This window comes from Ipomoea triloba, chromosome 1 (assembly GCF_003576645.1).
Source record: "Ipomoea triloba cultivar NCNSP0323 chromosome 1, ASM357664v1".
Taxonomy (NCBI): domain Eukaryota; kingdom Viridiplantae; phylum Streptophyta; class Magnoliopsida; order Solanales; family Convolvulaceae; genus Ipomoea; species Ipomoea triloba.
In genome coordinates, this window is record NC_044916.1 from 33,581,183 (window position 1) to 33,598,197 (window position 17,015).

Sequence of the window (17,015 nt, forward strand, 5' to 3'; positions counted from 1 at the left end):
ATATATATATATATATATATATATATATATATATATATATATATATATATATATATATATATATATATATATATATATATATATTAGCACCATGGATTTTCATATATTTATGTAAGAGATAAAAATGTATTAGTTCAATTAGATGAACTTGAGTAATTTAAATATAAGGTTAAGAGTTTGATATCTCTTAATGTATGGACCCAACAAAAAGAAAATATATGTGAAGGGGATCAAAACTCAAAACTAACGTTAAGACAAATTATTCTTTATAGTTATGAAAATCTAGAGTCTGGATGTCCATGGCTATTAAGGGCTGATAGCAACCTCCACCCATTCTTGTGCCTCACTTTCTTCTTTGACTTGATCAAATCTTAATACCATATTATCCTCTCAATTCTTAAAAAAAAAAAAAAAATTCCAGTTATCCATCCTAGGTTTTATAGACGAAAATAAAACAGTTAAATATCAAGTTGTATTTTAATTAATTTTATAAACAAATACTACTGTCTTTTTCATAAAAGAAATAATATATCTATCAAAAAATAATAATTAATAAATGAACTATAAGGAATTGTAGATAATATATATATATATATACACACACACACACTATTTGAAAATAGCATATTTATCATAAATAAATGCTTTGTTAGATTATGTATAGTATGTAAGAAAGTTAAATGGTTTCTGGTATTTTCCTTTTTGAAAAATATGTTAGCCCTAATATAATTAATATTTACCCAATATGCTAATTATTTTTTCAAAAACGAAAAATAAAATATTATCAGATTTGAAAAAAAAAATATTTTGTACAATATTAATACCATTTTTAAATTATTTAAGATGTTTACTTTTTAATTTTCATTTTTGACCTATTAATCAATTATTTGGGTTGTTGAGAGCGATTAATTAGAATTTATTACCGAAATGGTCCATTGACTATTGTGAAATTATCAATTTGATCTTCGACATATTTTCATGCCCAATTAAGTCCTCAACTTTGAAAATTTTAATCATTTTGGTACTCCGTCTATTTTACCATTTAATATTAGTTAAATTCGGATCAAATTGGTAATTTTAATATAGTCAAGGAACCATTTTAGTCAAAAATTAATTACTGAAATGGTCCATTGACTATAGCAAAATTATCAATTTGGTCCCGATTTAACAGATATTTAACACCAAAATAAACAAAGAACTTAATTGATTAAATTTTTCAAAGATGAATACTTAATTGGACAAGAAAAATTATCGAGGGTCAAATTGATAATTTTACAATAGTCAAGAGACCATTTCGGTAATAAATTCGATTAATTATACTATTATGGTTGGCAAACAGACACGAGACACCGGCATTTACGGGAGTAATGTTTATAATGCACACGGCTTCGAATTTGCACAAAAAATAAGGAACCTTCTGGACCCTCACCCCATTCTATTCTTTTCCTTTCCTTCCCACTTTGTCTTGACAACTAAAATTTCTTCTTTCCACTCCATTCTTTCTTTTAAAAAAAAATACGGAGTAATAAATAATAAATAAATAAAATTGCATTCATGGGGTCCACTTTTCCTCTCCTGCATTCTCCGCCCTCCATCACCAATCACATCAAAATTTGTGATAATCGTATTTTATATCACAAAACGAGGCCACCATGTGGGCCCGCTTAATTTAAGATAATATCCATTTTGTAATAATAACATTGCTAAGAGTAATTATAAAAAATGAAAAAGAAAACAGTAAAGAATTTGTATTTTAAATAATTTTAGTCAAGTTAATAAAACAGTTAACATGGTAACTACAAGATAAGATGTAACAACTTCATCTTAAAGTATTATTGTAAATCACAGAAGTTGGCATTTTGATATCTTATTATGATTTTTTTTTTTTTTTGTGATAGCCTATTTCCATATCTCTTTTTAAACATAGAAGTTATAGAATTGTTGAGGATTAATTTTTATTAGGTATTATAAATAAATTAAGGAGTATAAAACATACATGTATCTTCTGGATGGTTTGGACCGTCGGATCACAATTTCTCTTAGAGATGACCTATGACAGCCACGTGTCTCCGCACACGTCGCTCCGTTATTGTCCCTGTACGTTTCTCTCTTTCTTTAAACTCTCTTCCCCGTCGTTTACACTCTTCTTCTTCTTCTTCTTCTTCAGAATCCAGTTGCACATTTCGAGAAACAATCAAAAACTCAAGTAAAGGTAACCCATCTTCCCAAAATTCGAGAATTGGTGAAATACGTATTGGTGTGGGGTATGTTACCTTCGCCTTTCATAATCAGTTTCTGTTGTTCGGATAATAGCTGATGGTTTGTCTGTACTTGTTCGTCTGTTATCTATTTTGCGTTGATTACCAGCACAAGTGGTTGTATTCACAAAGACCCTTTTTTGCATAGTTAAATTTAGATGTAGGAGCACTGTAATAGGTGAAGCCTAAAGCTTATCTCTTTTTGTGGTTCTCTGTGTAACTTTACTTTCTATCTCTTCTCCTTTGTGATTGACAGCGATAAGAGATTATCTTTGTTGGGATTTCTATATAAGGAAGGATTACGGGGCTGTGGTTTGAGAGGAAGGAAAGAAAATCAGGTTTTGAGTGATGGGGGTTGAGGACTTGTGCTTTGACAAGTTGATGGTTAGCAATAGCTGTAGGGGGATTGGGGGTGGAGGGGTTATGATCAAGGAGTGGAAGGACATACCAATGGAGCTGCTGTTGAGGATTGTCTCTCTGGTGGATGATCGGACGGTTATTGTGGCTTCTGGAGTTTGCTGTGGCTGGAGAGATGCCATTTCTTGGGGTCTCACCCAACTTTCCCTTTCTTGGTATAATTCCTTCCTCCTTTTCTTTGTTACTCTATTCTGTTTCTATTTTATTTTCAAGGTCCTTTTTTTTTTTGGTATTTTTTGTTGTTTAAACCTGCCTAATAATTAGATTTTTTTTTTTTGGGCTATTTGATTGTTTTTTAACCATTTGGTGGCATGGAAGCTCTGAAGCAGGGATGTTCATCATTGTATTTTATTTTGAAGAATTATAATACTTGGATATATCAGTCCTGAAAAGGGTTCTCAGTGCTTGTGTAGTTGTGTGTTTTGTGGGTGAGATTATGCATTTTCTTAAATTTGTGCTTCTTCTGAACAGTGAGGTTTGATCAAATGATCAGCTTGATTTAGAAGTCCAAACTGTTTTAAATGTTTTTCTCATGTGATGCATTTAGGCCATTCAAATTTGTATCTGATTCATTTGACATGGTGAGTTTCAAAGTAGCAAATATGGTGATTTCATTATACATAAAGCATGACACATTTGATTCATAGATCATAGAAGAGTTCTCTGTTTCTGATTCATTTATGTTATTGCTCTTTCACTTCTCTTGTCTTCTATTTTTGTCCTCGCATATGTTTCCCTTTTCTAACGTGATGTAGAATTGAAATTTGATTTGATAATTGTGTGATTAAAGATTATGGTGTCTGGATGCTAGTAGAAAGCTAGAGTTTAGAAAAACAAAAAGTATGTACTGATATTTGTTTTTTTGACCAATTCTAATTTCCAAAAAAAAAAGGGTACTTGTTTGGAAAATACCTCAGCGTTGTTGTAAATATATTCATACATACACTCCGGTGTGGATAAAATGGTGTATTTTTCTTCATTACCTTAGCTAGGTTTGAACATGATTTTGTTAACAGGTGCAAGAAAAACATGAACAATTTGGTTTTATCGCTTGTGTGCAAGTTCACAAAGCTGAGGGTTCTTATTCTGCGACAGAGTTTACCACAACTTCAGGATAACGCTGTTGAGGCAATTGCAAATCGCTGTCATGAACTACAAGAGCTAGATCTTAGCAAGAGCTTTAAGCTGACTGACCGCTCTCTATATGCTTTGGCCCATGGTTGTCCAAACCTCAAGAAGCTAAACATAAGTGGGTGCACGGCTTTCAGTGATAATGGAATTGCATATGTTTCTGAGCACTGCAGGAAACTGGAAGTCTTTAATCTCTGTGGGTGTGTTAAAGGAGCAACTGATAAGGCATTAAAGGTAGGTATAGTAACTGTGTTTTGAAGTTTCATCCTTAACTAACTGCATATGATGAGTCTTTTAAATGTGACGTGACAACTAATTTCAGGCTATTGGATACTACTGCAACCGCTTGCAGTCAGTAACTCTGGGGTGGTGTGAGAAAGTCGGTGATGAAGGCGTGATGAGTTTGGCTTATGGTTGCCCTGATCTGAGAGCCCTCGACTTGTGTGGCTGTGTTCTTATAACAGGTATTCATTGTGTTTAGTGCGAAGAAGACACTAGTTCTTTTAATTGCTTCTCCATGATCAGGGTATACCTTAACAGTGTGCCATATGGGTATAGCTGTGGGTATTTTCTTGATCTTTCTGCAATATGCCAAGTTTTGAGCCCCTTACAATGCAGCTGCTTATTACTTTTTTGTTTTTTTGAATGGCGAGGGAAACCCCACAACCCTTTTGGGTGGTAGGTAAACCCCACCTTATGACCCTAGCCGGCAAAGGATCACAAAGAAGTAAACCAGGTGGTAGGTAAACCCCGCCTTATGACCCTAGCCGGCAAAGGATCACAAGGAAGTAAACCAGGTGGTAGGTAAACCCCGCCTTATGACCCTAGCCGGCAAAGGATCACAAGGAAGTAAACCAGATCCATAGCTGACTGCCTGACTGGCTTAAAAGTTAAAACAAGGGGCAATTGTAGTTACAAGTGGATTTCTTGCCATCTTGGCTGGGGTTACCCCTAGCTGCTTATTACTTGTTCATGGTTATGGTTGTTCTTAAGTAGTCACGCACAACCTGTATATGTGCATTGATTCTGCATTGTTTTTCAGTGACCGACCTGTGTTGAAAGGTTTGTTGCATTACTGATATATGTGTTGTATGCATGGGCACAGACGAGAGCGTAATTGCGTTGGCAAACAACTGTCCTCACCTGAGATCCCTTGGGCTGTACTACTGCCAGAACATAACAGATAGGGCGATGTACTCTCTGGCTCAAAGTCGAGCAAAAAAGCACAAGCACGAGATTTGGCAATCCATGAAGAAGAGCAGATACGAGGAGGAAGGGCTTATGAATCTGAACATCAGCCAGTGCACAGCCCTCACCCCTCCGGCTGTTCAGGCAGTTTGCGACTCCTTCCCTGCTCTCCATACTTGCCCGGGCCGCCATTCCCTCATCATAAGCGGTTGTCTCAGCCTGACATCAGTGCATTGCGCGTGCGCACTGCAAGCACACCGTGCACACACTGCAGTGCCTCATACGGCTCATTAAGTCTTGTATTATCCTCGAGAGATGGCAATACCAGTCTCTCTCTCTCTCTGGTTTCAGAGTGTAAGATGTTGTATATATTATCTCTCTCTTGTTGTGTGAACGACTCAGGCTTTTGCAATTTGCAGTGTTGTACCTTTTGGACTGAGTGAGACTGCTAGCAGAAGGTGGTTATGTTAATGGACTTTGATGCTACTAATGATGCATGTTTTTATGGTCTTATTTTATGGCACTTGCAGCAACTTTTTTTTTTTTTTTTTTTCAGTTAATGTTTCAGAGTTTCAAACACAAGGAAGGTNTTTTTTTTTTTTTTTTTTTCAGTTAATGTTTCAGAGTTTCAAACACAAGGAAGGTCTCTCTCTCTGTCTCTCTGTCTCTCATTCTAATTACAAGATAGATGTTGTTTAATGTACACAAATGTTATCACCAAGCCGTCCAAATTACAACTTTTCCAAGGAGGATGAAACTTTCAATTCTGAAATAAGAAAGATTGAAAGGAAACATTTTGGGAAGAATTTTTGAGCTATCACCTGCCCTTGTACACAATTTCTTCATCGTCCACATCAAAAGCTGGGTTGCACAGACATCTGAACAATCTACCAATGCCCTGTCATTTGATCAAACAAGATTAAGGCATTAATAATTTCTTTTTATTTGGTGTAAATCCTGATTAGCTAGTAATTACACAGTGCGATATACACCTGCGTGACTAGGGGAGTTCGGTAATTGAGAGGAGTAGGTGATGATGAATCTTCTTCATCGTCACTGCTATCAGAACTACTGCTCTCATCTGCTGCATACTTATCAGCCATACTTTTCTTTTTAGATGTTCCCGCACTCTGCGCAAGCTTTTCCCTCTGCAAATGCATGTCAAATTTATGTTTGAAAGTGCAGGTTTGTTAGTCAGTTAGTTAGTTAGTTAGTTGTACCTGAAATATCTTTCCCAGTATTTTTAAGGCAACTGCACGTTTCTTCAGCTCTTCTCTCCTTGTGTTGCTCTCTTGCAGGACCTGCAAAAAGTAGTAAGTCTGATCATATCTGCCATTATGGAAATGAGGAAGCTAGGGCTTGAAATTTACCATTTGGCAGACATGTAAAAGAGTGACTTCAATGTCTACTACATTCATTTTCCACAATGAACTCATAAGTGCATCCTTGTTTAACCTCAAATGTGATTCCACATCATTTTCAGGCCCACTCCCATCCATCTTGAATTGGCGACGAACATCTTCTTGAAGTTGCAACAATTGAAATGCACCTAAAAACCAGTTCAGTTCAGTTCACATCACACTCACTCATGAGCTTTACAGAAAGTAAGTTTGTTTGTTTTTGGAAGGGGGGCAGGCATATGCATATATGAATGCTAGTGTAGTGTACCCTTAGCTGCAGTAAGTTGTGATTTCCAGAAATGTCCTTTGTTTCTCACCCACTCTGCCAAAAATGGCACTCCTAAGTAAACCACTTTTTTCCCCAGCTCTTGTGCTGCCTGCCTTGTGTATATATATCCAATGGTGTTCAAGATATCAGCACCACAAGCTGTAAATATCATAATCATGCCATGAAAAGGAGGCATCATCCATATCATATCGTTAAACAAGATATATAATAAAGGCATATACAATATACTACATTCTTTATATGCCTGCCTACTATCCATCCATCAGATATGCCAAATTACATGCTTTTCTGTGGTGTTCATCTTCAAGCATAGAATGGCATGGTATGTATATGTTTGTAAAGCAATCTGAATCTGAACCTGAATGGAATATCTCAGCAAACCCCCATTAATTTCTTTAGATCTTAAAAGCATATTTAGTTGACACTAGAAAGGCAGTAAGTATACTTCATGCTAAACCCAAAGGTGTTTGTTCAGATAGCAAACCATAAGCAAATAGTGCTGATTTTAAACAAGATCAGAAGAAAGCATGATGGAATTGATCTGATGGCTAACCTGCGTGTGAAAGTCGTTCTGCTTCAGATTCAGCATGTTGTATGAAGCCTATTTTGTCACCTCGCACATACTGCTGAAGAAAACCTTTCAATATTGTAGCAAGGTTTTGTTCTCTTTCCTTCTGGACAGCCTTCATTACATAAAAAAAATACTCTAAAAACGTTAGCAACCTAAACACTACTCTGTATGTTTATTTTAGCCTGGCTTTTAATTACCCTTTCAGATAAACAGCATGCAAATGTATTCATTCAATTTCAGACACTTGCCTTGAGCCTGCCATGAACTTTATCAGGGTTGTCCACTAAATCAGATGATGCCATTGATGCAACCGCCAGATGTCCTATATAGTCTTCAAACAGTTCACTTCCGAAGAGAAGAGCAAAAACAGCAGTTGGATCAAGCATTGTTTCCCTGGGAAAAAAGAAACAACATATTAAAACAGCCTTGATATAATAATAATAATAATAATAATAATAATAATAATAATAATAATAATGTATGGTCATATATTTGTCATGTAAAACATTAGACAAAGACTCATGAAGACAGGATTATTACAGTTTGGTTTAATTTTGTGCCATTTGTAGGCCGGCCTAAGCTATGATGCAAAATTAAGCAGCTCTGAAAAACTTACATGGAAACACAAGACTTGCCATTTCGATCATATGCCTCTCGTTGCACCGGATCACTCAAAACCTGATAAGCTTCCCCCAAAATCTGTTAAAGACATAACCTATATTTGCTCAGAAACGGATCGGAGCAAATCCAACCTATATTTACTACAGCTTTATTATTCTAATGCCAATTTAATTTCCAAAAAGGTTATAGATGGACTACTTCAATTCTTCCTCACATAGCAATGAGTAAAAGAAATCATACCAGGAAAGCAAACAAACAAATAAACATTTTTTTACAAGCTAGGGTGAAGAATCAGAGAGAGAACATGCCTGAAATCTTTGAGCAGCTTGAGGATCATTGGGATTTTTATCAGGATGAACTTGCCTTGCCTGTACCATTCAAATAAAAGAAAACCCACTAATCTTCATGATGCTAGCTAGCTAGCTTATCCAACATAACTCATTCTTTATATACATATTATATATGCACAAATTAAAGCAAGCATCAATGGTACAATACACAAAATTAAAGATTCAAAAGTAGTTGAGAGTTGAGCAAAATAAGAAACATTTAGGAATTAAAACAAACACAAAACATGCTGTTAATCTCGATCAAGCCGGCCATTAAATAAGGAAAATGCAGTGGCAAATTAAACCGCAACTACCTTAAGGTAGTAAGCCTTGCGAATCTCCTCCTCAGAAGCTGAAGGGCTAACGCAAAGAATATCGTAATACTCAGTTTCTTTCACCATTGTTTGGTTTGGTGTGCTAACTAAAAGACCAAATCCTCCTGAGACTTGAATTAAAGCAATGTGAAGCAAGAAAGGATCGGAGTAGAATTAATATGATCAGATTAAGAAAATGAAAAGCACAAGGGATTATTTGGTTCGATAGATGAGAGGAAAAAAGAAGTGCATGTGGGGAAGATGCAATGGCAAAGTTAATGTGAAGATCAGAGAACTTCAATCCAATCCCCCACGAGAAGGGCATGCCTTTCCAGTTCTTAGCAACTATAAACTAATACTTTACAATGCCTTTTTCGCGGGTGAAAAACAGTATAAAAACTCCCACTTTGTGTGGTTTATCATTATCATTTATGTGTGGTCCGTCCTCACTGCTCTGTATATATTATGATTTTATGACGCTTTTCCACTTCTTACACTTATAAGAAGAAAAGTAAAGGGACTCGTTTGGCCCTACTACACTACTATGTTATGCCGTGTGTTTTTTTTTTTTTTCTTCTTTTTGTTGCAATTTTATTCTGTGTTATTTTTATCAATAATTTAATAATTGGGTAACACTTGTGTGAGACCGTTTCACCAATCTCAATTCATTAGACAGGTCGAATATTTTATTAATGAGTTAAATCATTGCTTAATGGGTTGGATATTTGACAAATGAGGTCAAATATCCGACCCGTCTCACGGATTGATCTCAATTCATTAGACGGTCTCACGCAAGTTTTTGCCTTAATTAATTTGGTTTAATTTATTTACTTTAGCACATCTGTTATAAAATTATCAATTATATGTCATTTTAGACCGATTCGTACAAATCAATTACTAACTCACCACTAATACAATAATATAAAAACATCTCCAATTGTATTTTGGCGTTCTAAATACTATGAATATAAAAGATTAGTATGAACAGTGTTCAAGACATAACGAAACCCAATAATCCAATCACCTTGTGAGCTATATATGAATAACCAACCTCTCTTAAGCAGGCTCCCCCTTAGAGCTACCATCTGCATTAATCTTCACAAAACCTTCATTGGGTTTCAACCAAGGATTCATGCTTCAGCCTTGTCCGGAACTCCTTACCAAGTTTCTCTTGTTTTAAAAATATACAGTTTATGTGACAATCAGTCTTGGTCTCTTGGATCAAGTCAATAATGGCATGACAATGATGACATTAGGAGACTAAGATAAAATTGATAGAATGGGCCAAATTTATGTGTATTAACTTGAAATTGAAGGTGCATAAAGTTAACCCTAATCCCCAATCCACAATATTGCAATTGCTATCTATGGGCTCTCAAGTTACATTCTACCTCTAAGTTTGGAATGAGAGAAAAGAAATTAATATTCATCTCAATCAATGAATATTTTTTAAGTGATGCGTATTCCAAAAATATACAATCATATCTCTTCTTGTTATAGTATATACAAATACAAATTTAATATACTACGTATTTGGTATTATGTAATTTAATAAATCTAAAGAATTTGATATTAATGGAATTTAACAAATTAGTACAATAATAGATAAGGGAAAGAGGGAAATATATATATTTTTTAAATTATAAAGTATCAAAATTATCCTTTAACTCATTTTCAAAATTATCCTTGTGTAAGTAAGGTAGTAATCAGTGCATTTAGTGCCGCCATCCCTCCCCCTTTAAGCTTCAACAAGATGTGTAGTGTTATGATGATAAAGGAAGGAAGAAAAACACAGACATACATCAACGTAATTTAAAGCCTTACTCTATTTTCAAATCAAATCAATTACTTTGCCTTCCCTTCCCCCCTTTCTTGCCGCTTCTTTTGAACTTTTTCCCCTTGCTGGGCTTACTCTTCAAATGAGCTATTCTGTTTGCCTTCTTCTCCCTCTCTTTTCGAATTTGTTCATGGTCTTTAATTTCTGAACGTACATGGGCATTCGGTATTGATCTATTATTCTTCCTTCCACGTTGGAATTTCATATTCCCACCTTTAACTCCCAAACCACCTGTGGAAACAGACAAGACAACGGTGAATATACTCACACTTGGATCAGATCATCAGATAGAGATACATCTCAATTTCCAGATAATATCAGATATCTAATCAAAACATGCAAATGAGTAACAAGTTAACAAACAGCAGCAGACTGTCAGTCTGTAACAGAGGGGGAAAAGAGAGTTGTTTAGTTTACACAAAAGCATCCCTAATAATCCATATCCATATAGAATAATAAAGATACACTGTACAGAAGGATTAGAAGCATTATCAGCCTCTTAAGGAATGCACAATCTTTACTTAAAAATTCGTTCCATGCTTCCATTTGTGGTTTAAAAAAAAAATAATAATAAAAATAAAAATAAAACAGTGAAAAGATGAAGAGTAGTGAGATCCTACACTCCTAGTCCTAGTACAAATGTTGTTAAGGTGGCGGACTTTAACCCTGCCAGCAGAGTGTAGACACTGCCAGCAGAGTAAAAAAAATTATATAAGTATAACAAGCCAGTGAGCCACTAAGAAAGAAAGAAAATGAAATCAGAAGTTTAGAAATTAGAACAAAAAAAGAAAAAAAGGGCCAGTCAGCCAAGAAGAAAGAAGGAAGTGTCAGCTGCGACAGCGATTCAGCGGTGGAAGGGCGAGGCTGGGAGGAGCAGAGTCAGATGCGTTTGGTGGTGAAAGGCGAGGCTGGGAGGGTTTTCACTTTTTAATTAACTTGGGTCGGACTCAGGTTTTAGTCCGGGTTAGGCATCCAAGATGCTGCCCGGACGCCTAGGCAACGCCCAAGCTCGCCTCACCCATTTCAGGCGAGGCGAGGCGAGCTCGTTAGGAATCCGGTCTCCACCAACCGGACACCTAGGCAATGCCTTGACAACTATGCCTAGTACAGAGCATACTAGAAACACAGACTTAGTATGAAGCTAGAAAAAGAAAATTCATGCTTCAGAAATCAGAGGACATAACCGCAGAAAAGATCATGCAGTAGTTTCGTTACAAACCTCTACCAGCTGAACTTGTTGATTCTCCAATACTATCATCCATGTTGGTTCCTTTGAGGGACACTTTCTTGTGTGACTGTTCTTTCCATTTTTTGTATATCCCAGTTTTATTAGCTTTCACCTTTGCACCCCCCTCTGTCTTTATCTGTGCACAATTGACAAAACATGTGAAATAGCAAGGAAAGATGTATACCTATACCTGGAATCTCACAAAGACTATGCAAACCAACAAGCAAGAACTAGCAAAAGTTCCCACAAAATGGGAAGAACAGGATAGCACTAGCACAATAATACCAAATAACAATTCCTGCTTAACTGCATAAAATTTTCTGGGCCCCATATACTTAATGACAATTGTCCAGTGACACAAATTAAAACAGGCATAAAAATTTTAAAATTAATTAATTAATTAAATTTAAAAAAAAAAAAACAAAAAGGTACCTTCCCACTAGCAGTCACACGATCCCCATTATTCAGCTTGATGTACTTTTTACTCCTCTGTATAGAACACATTCAGTTAATTACCAAAAAGAGTCAAAAGACCACTGATTACAGAATGTGCAGATAGTTCAGTAGATTGATTGTACCTTGTCCCAGTGATACGTAGTTTTTTGTTTATGCAGCCCTTGTTTATCATCAGCTACTAAATCTAGAACAGCGGCATCCAACCTAATCAACACGAAATGTTATCTAAAACTCTAAAATTTAAGATAATAGCAATTTCTTGTTGCCAAAAATCACATTCTACCCTAAGGTTAAAATTGCACGCATGTTTTGATAGATTTACCTATTGGATTCAAATCCGTGGTTAGCTTTCACCGAAAGTCCAGCCTCAAAATGCTGAAATGGATGAGTTAGACATTCACATATCAAAATATGTTCAAACGGAATGCAATCATGAAAAAATGTTTGAAAACCAGTGACTCGTAAACCTTACCTGATTTGTTGGTACAGCACTTATGAAGTACTCATCATCTTTGAAGCTCTTAGCCTTTCTTTTAGATCCAGAAACTGCCAAATAAAACATGTATTGAAAAATCAAATAAAATCAAGCAAAAAAGAATAAAAAGAAAGAAGTTATGCTCAAGTGGCATATTCATGCATGGAAATATTACTCTGCAATGTATTGGTTAAACCTTGCTTCAATGCAAAAGCTAATAAACAATTAATAACAATATAGTACATCTGTGTCTAAGGATTTTAACTGTGATAAAAATACATAACATCATAAATTCATAATTGGATGAGACATATTCTGTGAAGCAGATCTCAATTTCCCCCAGCAAATTATTCTCTCTTATATTTCTAATTTTTTAATAGAGTCAAAGAAACACTTTAATTAAACACACATCAGATATAAGATATGAAGGCTTAAATAAAATAGAAATGCAAATATGCAGTTCATGCTATAAAAATGATGCTCATAGACCAAACTCTCATATTCATTTTTTGGACTACTCCACTTCTTCAATTACAAATGTCAATAGGCAGTTCTTCTGAGCACTTTTCCAGAACTGAGCAGAATTCTATCAGAACTACACTAAATAGAATGGTTAAAATGTAGTGCAGATACAAACTCTGATATTATATTGCAGGTAAAGAAGATTAAAAATGACCACGGACAAACCTGGTTTCTCCTTGACTTGGGAAGAAATGCATTCTTCAGTCTCATCCTAAAATATAGCCAATATTTTAGCAAGCTTAACAAAACAAAAGCACTAAAAAGCCAGCATTTGGAATTGCAAAGCAATGAGTCAATGACAACTCAGAAACAGGGGACAGGACCAAATAAGTGAGAGAGCCATGAGAAAATGGTCAAACAATATCTGAAGAAATAGCAGAAGATAAAGCCTCCCCCCTCTCCAAAAAAAAGGGAACATATTAATAGCCCTTTATATAAGACAAAGAGATGGATTCATTACAGAAAGCTTCACCTTAGACACATGATCGCCACTGCAGCGCTGTTGGCGCACTTTATTTATGACCTCCTCATGGATAGCTCTTTTCATCTTCATCACATCAACCCACTGACTGCCCTGCAATTCCATTCTCCATTAAATATACTGGAAAAAAAAATGCATGTTTTCCCTCCACACAAAATGAGGATACTCTTTCGGAATTGCTTATGACTCCACACAAAATGAGGTATATATATATATATATATATATATATATATATGCCTAACAGTTATAGGCACATAATGTGAATAGAGAAAACATATATAAACTCAAACAGGAGACCACAGAAAACATGTATATGGACAAAAGTTATATAACCAACAAAATGGTAAGTATTATTGTAATTAAATGAAGCTATGCAGAAAACTTTAATTTGCACATTTAAATCACATTTGCACAAAAAAGTTCAAATCTTTGATTGGAGGAAAGATCGGTCCATTCAAAAACTTGATGCCTGATTGCAAACCGTGAACATCTCAACAATTCTTAAGGAAGGGCGTTTCACAATTACCAGAAAACATACTTTTCTAGAGGAAATATGGCATATTATCAGAGTTATTTCTTAATTCCAGAAGAAACATATGAAAAGCCATTTTGATAAATAAAAAAGTAGTCAAAAAACTTGTGAAGGATTACTTATAAATACACTAGACTACAGTTATCTGTTTTTTACACTTAGTTTCTATTTTATTTTTTTGGAAAGACCTTACTCTTAGCTTAACCTTATGAAGAAACACTGAATTCTCCACAATACAGAAAATGGATTTTCCCACTGTTTCAATACCAGAGACTGCTGTTATATGTACAGAAAGCAGGTTGTAGCAATGTCAAATACATGATTAAATTCCACTATTCAACGTTGCTTCAATTTAGTCTCATAACCTTAGCAAGCCTAACCCTAAACATAAGCATAATGTTTAATAGTCAATATATGCTTCCCTACAAAATTGTAAAGTCAAAATCTATTGGAATCTCACTTTAAATCTTGAATAAAGAAAAATAAAAAAATAAATAAATTATCCAAATAGATACAGAGAGACTGAGAGAGAGAGACCTTGATTAGATGATAGTGAAAAATATTTTTAAAAATCAGGAAGGAGTTATTCATAAATCATCTGGCACTAAAATGGGTGAGAAAAATTACTTGATGTTTTGACTTAGCAGCTTCACCTTCAGCTTCCAGGATGGTTTGTTTCGGTCTTAAACAAAGCAACAAGTTAATATTAAATAAATGGAATCCACCAAATGCCCAAACATGTAAAATTAAACTTGTTATTGTGTCACCTGAAGGTTTTCAGACGTTCAGAAAAGGCTAATGCTGTTAACTCATTACCACCCAGAAGATTTTTAAAAAGCAGATGCAACCCTTCACGAGGCAGATCTTTTACTCTTTTGACCGATTCCCTAGAAGGTTTTGCTTTTGTCTTTGAATATATCCGAAATGAATTCTTGCATGGTTTTTGAAGAGAGATCAGCTCAGCAGATGATTCAATAATCTCTCGAACTCTGTCGGAGAGAAGATCTAAAGCCGTTTGGGGAAACCGCCCATAGATGGTTTCTCCATTTGCAGTGGACTGTTCCATTCTAGACATAACTCCATCAATATCCTGTAAAACCTCTTCCTCAGTAGGAGCAGCCCTTATTGGTTTTGAGAGAAAGAGGTGAAGATCTAATAAGTAAGGCATGTCTTCAGGAGTGACAAAAGAATAGGCAGTACCAGTACGACCAGCCCTTGCAACTCGTCCAACTCGATGGACAAAGAGTTTAGGTTTGCAAGGGAAATCAAAGTTGATAACATTATCCAGCAGTGGGATATCTATTCCCCTGGCTGCAACATCAGTAACAATAAGCAGCATTGTCTTTCTTGCTCTGAACTTTGAAATATGGATGTTACGGGCATCTTGATCCATTTTTCCATAACAAACAGAAGACTCAATACCTTCATCTCTCAAAAGAATGCTAAGGAACTCCAAGTGATACTGGGTGGCAACAAAAATTAATGTCTGCTCATCAGATCTAATTAGTTCTCTAATCAGATATAAAATGGCAGCATGTTTCTCTTCATGTCTTAGAGTGAAAAAGGTAAGCTTCAAGTCAGGACTTATCTTAGTCTCCAAATCAAGGCGTACTAGCTGAGGGTCTCGAAGACCAGCCTTGGCAAACTCAGCAAGGGCACTTGGTAATGTTGCACTGAAAAGCAAAGTTTGGCGATTCTCACTTAGATGGGTGAGAACTGTGTGCAATTGCTCAGCAAACCCCATGCTAAATAGACAATCTGCTTCATCAAACACTACATATTCCACAGAGCGCAGGGAAAAATCATCTACCTCTGATAAATGATGCATAAGCCGACCAGGAGTTGCAATTATAATATCCGGACTTTGTGCCAATTCTTCAAATTGGCTTTCCATACTATCACCACCAACTAATAAGCTAACACGGAGATCTGCATTGAATTGTCAAAATCGTCATAATTCAGACAAGTCTTTGAAAAATAAGGCGAGTGAGAATTAAGCCATATATAATATGTGGTATGATAAGTTAAAACACCAGAAGTAGGGTGTAAAAAATTAAAAGAAAAGCGAGCTGATGAGCACACATATATATTTTTTCAAAATTCACCTGTGAAGCGACCAAGCTCTTTGGTGAACTTGAGGGTCTGAAGAGCCAAATCTCGGGTGGGAGAGAGTATGAGAGCTCTAGTTCCAGCCTGGGGCACGTGTTGCTGGAGCTTTTCGAGCATGGGGACCAGAAATGCAGCGGTTTTTCCGGAGCCAGTCCGAGCCATGGCGACGACGTCGTTGCCGGCAAGGATGAGCGGCATGGTCTTCCGCTGAATTGGGGTGGGGACTCTGTAGCCCTTACGCTTAATTCCTCTGAACACATTGTGGCTGAGCCCTAGCGATTCGAAACCGCCAGACTTGGATTTCTTCTGCTCCTTCTGCTTCCGCTTAAGCTCTGCTTTCGAGCTCACCAGAATTCCAGTCCCCTTCGCCATTGATCAAAGATATGTGTACGTCTGCAGCCCTTCAGGAGGCAGGATAGCGAAAGGAGAAGAAGGGTAGGGGTTTTGGGGTTTCCGAGTTCGGACAGCAAGAGAGCCCGGTTTCGCTTTTACTGGATTTGGACCTACCACTTTAGTCCAATTAGGTTTTTTTTTTTGGGGGGGCAAATTATACATTTCGACCATGGTTCAAAATAACCATTCATATTAAATGTTTACAATTAAATATAATTATTATGTTACCCGTCTGATGCAAGTACTAAATATTTAAAATATTAAAATTATGTTATGTTATTAAAAACTATAAATATATATAAATATTATATATAAAAATGAAATATGAGGTTCATTTATTTATATTGTTTTGTTATTTAATAAATATATTGATATATTGATATTGATTTGTTATGATACAATTATGAACATATATATTTGCAATTAAATTAAGAATTGATATTTAATATAGATAAATAGTAAA

At 35.7% G+C, this 17,015-nt stretch overlaps 3 protein-coding genes and 1 long non-coding RNA gene across 5 annotated transcripts; 2 read left to right on the plus strand and 2 right to left on the minus strand.

Moving 5' to 3' along the window:
- The first annotated feature begins 2,090 nt into the window (after nt 1–2,090).
- Nucleotides 2,091–5,507, plus strand: LOC116018851 (F-box protein SKP2A-like). Of its 2 annotated transcripts, none has more exons than XM_031258875.1 (5): nt 2,091–2,212; nt 2,515–2,830; nt 3,692–4,040; nt 4,129–4,270; nt 4,912–5,507. In XM_031258875.1, the coding sequence occupies exons 2-5, from the start codon at nt 2,607–2,609 to the stop codon at nt 5,286–5,288; spliced, it is 1,092 nt and encodes a 363-aa protein (XP_031114735.1). In that variant the 5' UTR covers nt 2,091–2,212; nt 2,515–2,606; the 3' UTR covers nt 5,289–5,507. The 2 variants fall into 2 exon arrangements, with proteins under 2 accessions (XP_031114735.1, XP_031114728.1); XM_031258868.1 differs by having other exon boundaries at nt 2,109–2,264.
- A 281-nt stretch (nt 5,508–5,788) lies between these two features.
- LOC116018843 (chaperone protein dnaJ 10) lies at nt 5,789–9,001 on the minus strand. The gene is made up of 10 exons (XM_031258860.1): nt 8,519–9,001; nt 8,184–8,243; nt 7,871–7,953; nt 7,503–7,647; nt 7,237–7,366; nt 6,663–6,821; nt 6,365–6,543; nt 6,215–6,295; nt 5,987–6,142; nt 5,789–5,892 (listed from the first exon to the last, which is right to left on the minus strand). The coding sequence occupies exons 1-10, from the start codon at nt 8,603–8,605 to the stop codon at nt 5,812–5,814; spliced, it is 1,161 nt and encodes a 386-aa protein (XP_031114720.1). The 5' UTR covers nt 8,606–9,001; the 3' UTR covers nt 5,789–5,811.
- LOC116018865 lies at nt 6,076–7,592 on the plus strand. Its single transcript, XR_004098621.1, has 5 exons — nt 6,076–6,179; nt 6,293–6,378; nt 6,478–6,598; nt 7,159–7,339; nt 7,460–7,592. It is a non-coding gene; the product is annotated as an uncharacterized LOC116018865 (long non-coding RNA).
- A 1,123-nt stretch (nt 9,002–10,124) lies between the features above and the next one.
- Nucleotides 10,125–16,650, minus strand: LOC116029136 (putative DEAD-box ATP-dependent RNA helicase 29). Its single transcript, XM_031271042.1, has 11 exons — nt 16,156–16,650; nt 14,818–15,979; nt 14,678–14,732; nt 13,509–13,610; nt 13,202–13,247; nt 12,512–12,585; nt 12,362–12,414; nt 12,162–12,243; nt 12,016–12,072; nt 11,575–11,719; nt 10,125–10,586 (listed from the first exon to the last, which is right to left on the minus strand). Exons 1-11 carry the CDS (start codon nt 16,529–16,531, stop codon nt 10,360–10,362), a joined length of 2,379 nt encoding a protein of 792 aa, XP_031126902.1. The 5' UTR covers nt 16,532–16,650; the 3' UTR covers nt 10,125–10,359.
- Nucleotides 16,651–17,015: the final 365 nt, after the last annotated feature.

What these genes read in the sequence shown, in the direction of transcription:
- LOC116018851 (XM_031258875.1), top strand. Translation starts at nt 2,607, where the DNA reads ATGGGGGTTGAGGACTTGTGCTTTGACAAGTTGATGGTTAGCAATAGC. An exon ending in ACCCAACTTTCCCTTTCTTG is followed by an intron (nt 2,831 to 3,691) that starts GTATAATTCCTT and finishes TTTTGTTAACAG; the next exon opens with GTGCAAGAAAAACATGAACA. An exon ending in TGGCTGTGTTCTTATAACAG is followed by an intron (nt 4,271 to 4,911) that starts GTATTCATTGTG and finishes GCATGGGCACAG; the next exon opens with ACGAGAGCGTAATTGCGTTG.
- LOC116018843 (XM_031258860.1), bottom strand. Translation starts at nt 8,605, where the DNA reads ATGGTGAAAGAAACTGAGTATTACGATATTCTTTGCGTTAGCCCTTCA. An exon ending in GGCAAGTCTTGTGTTTCCAT is followed by an intron (nt 7,648 to 7,870) that starts GTAAGTTTTTCA and finishes CTTTTTTCCCAG; the next exon opens with GGAAACAATGCTTGATCCAA. An exon ending in AGAACGACTTTCACACGCAG is followed by an intron (nt 6,822 to 7,236) that starts GTTAGCCATCAG and finishes TGATATTTACAG; the next exon opens with CTTGTGGTGCTGATATCTTG.
- LOC116029136 (XM_031271042.1), bottom strand. Translation starts at nt 16,531, where the DNA reads ATGGCGAAGGGGACTGGAATTCTGGTGAGCTCGAAAGCAGAGCTTAAG. An exon ending in CCAAGTCAAGGAGAAACCAG is followed by an intron (nt 12,586 to 13,201) that starts GTTTGTCCGTGG and finishes TTTATTTGGCAG; the next exon opens with TTTCTGGATCTAAAAGAAAG. An exon ending in CACGGATTTGAATCCAATAG is followed by an intron (nt 12,244 to 12,361) that starts GTAAATCTATCA and finishes CGTGTTGATTAG; the next exon opens with GTTGGATGCCGCTGTTCTAG.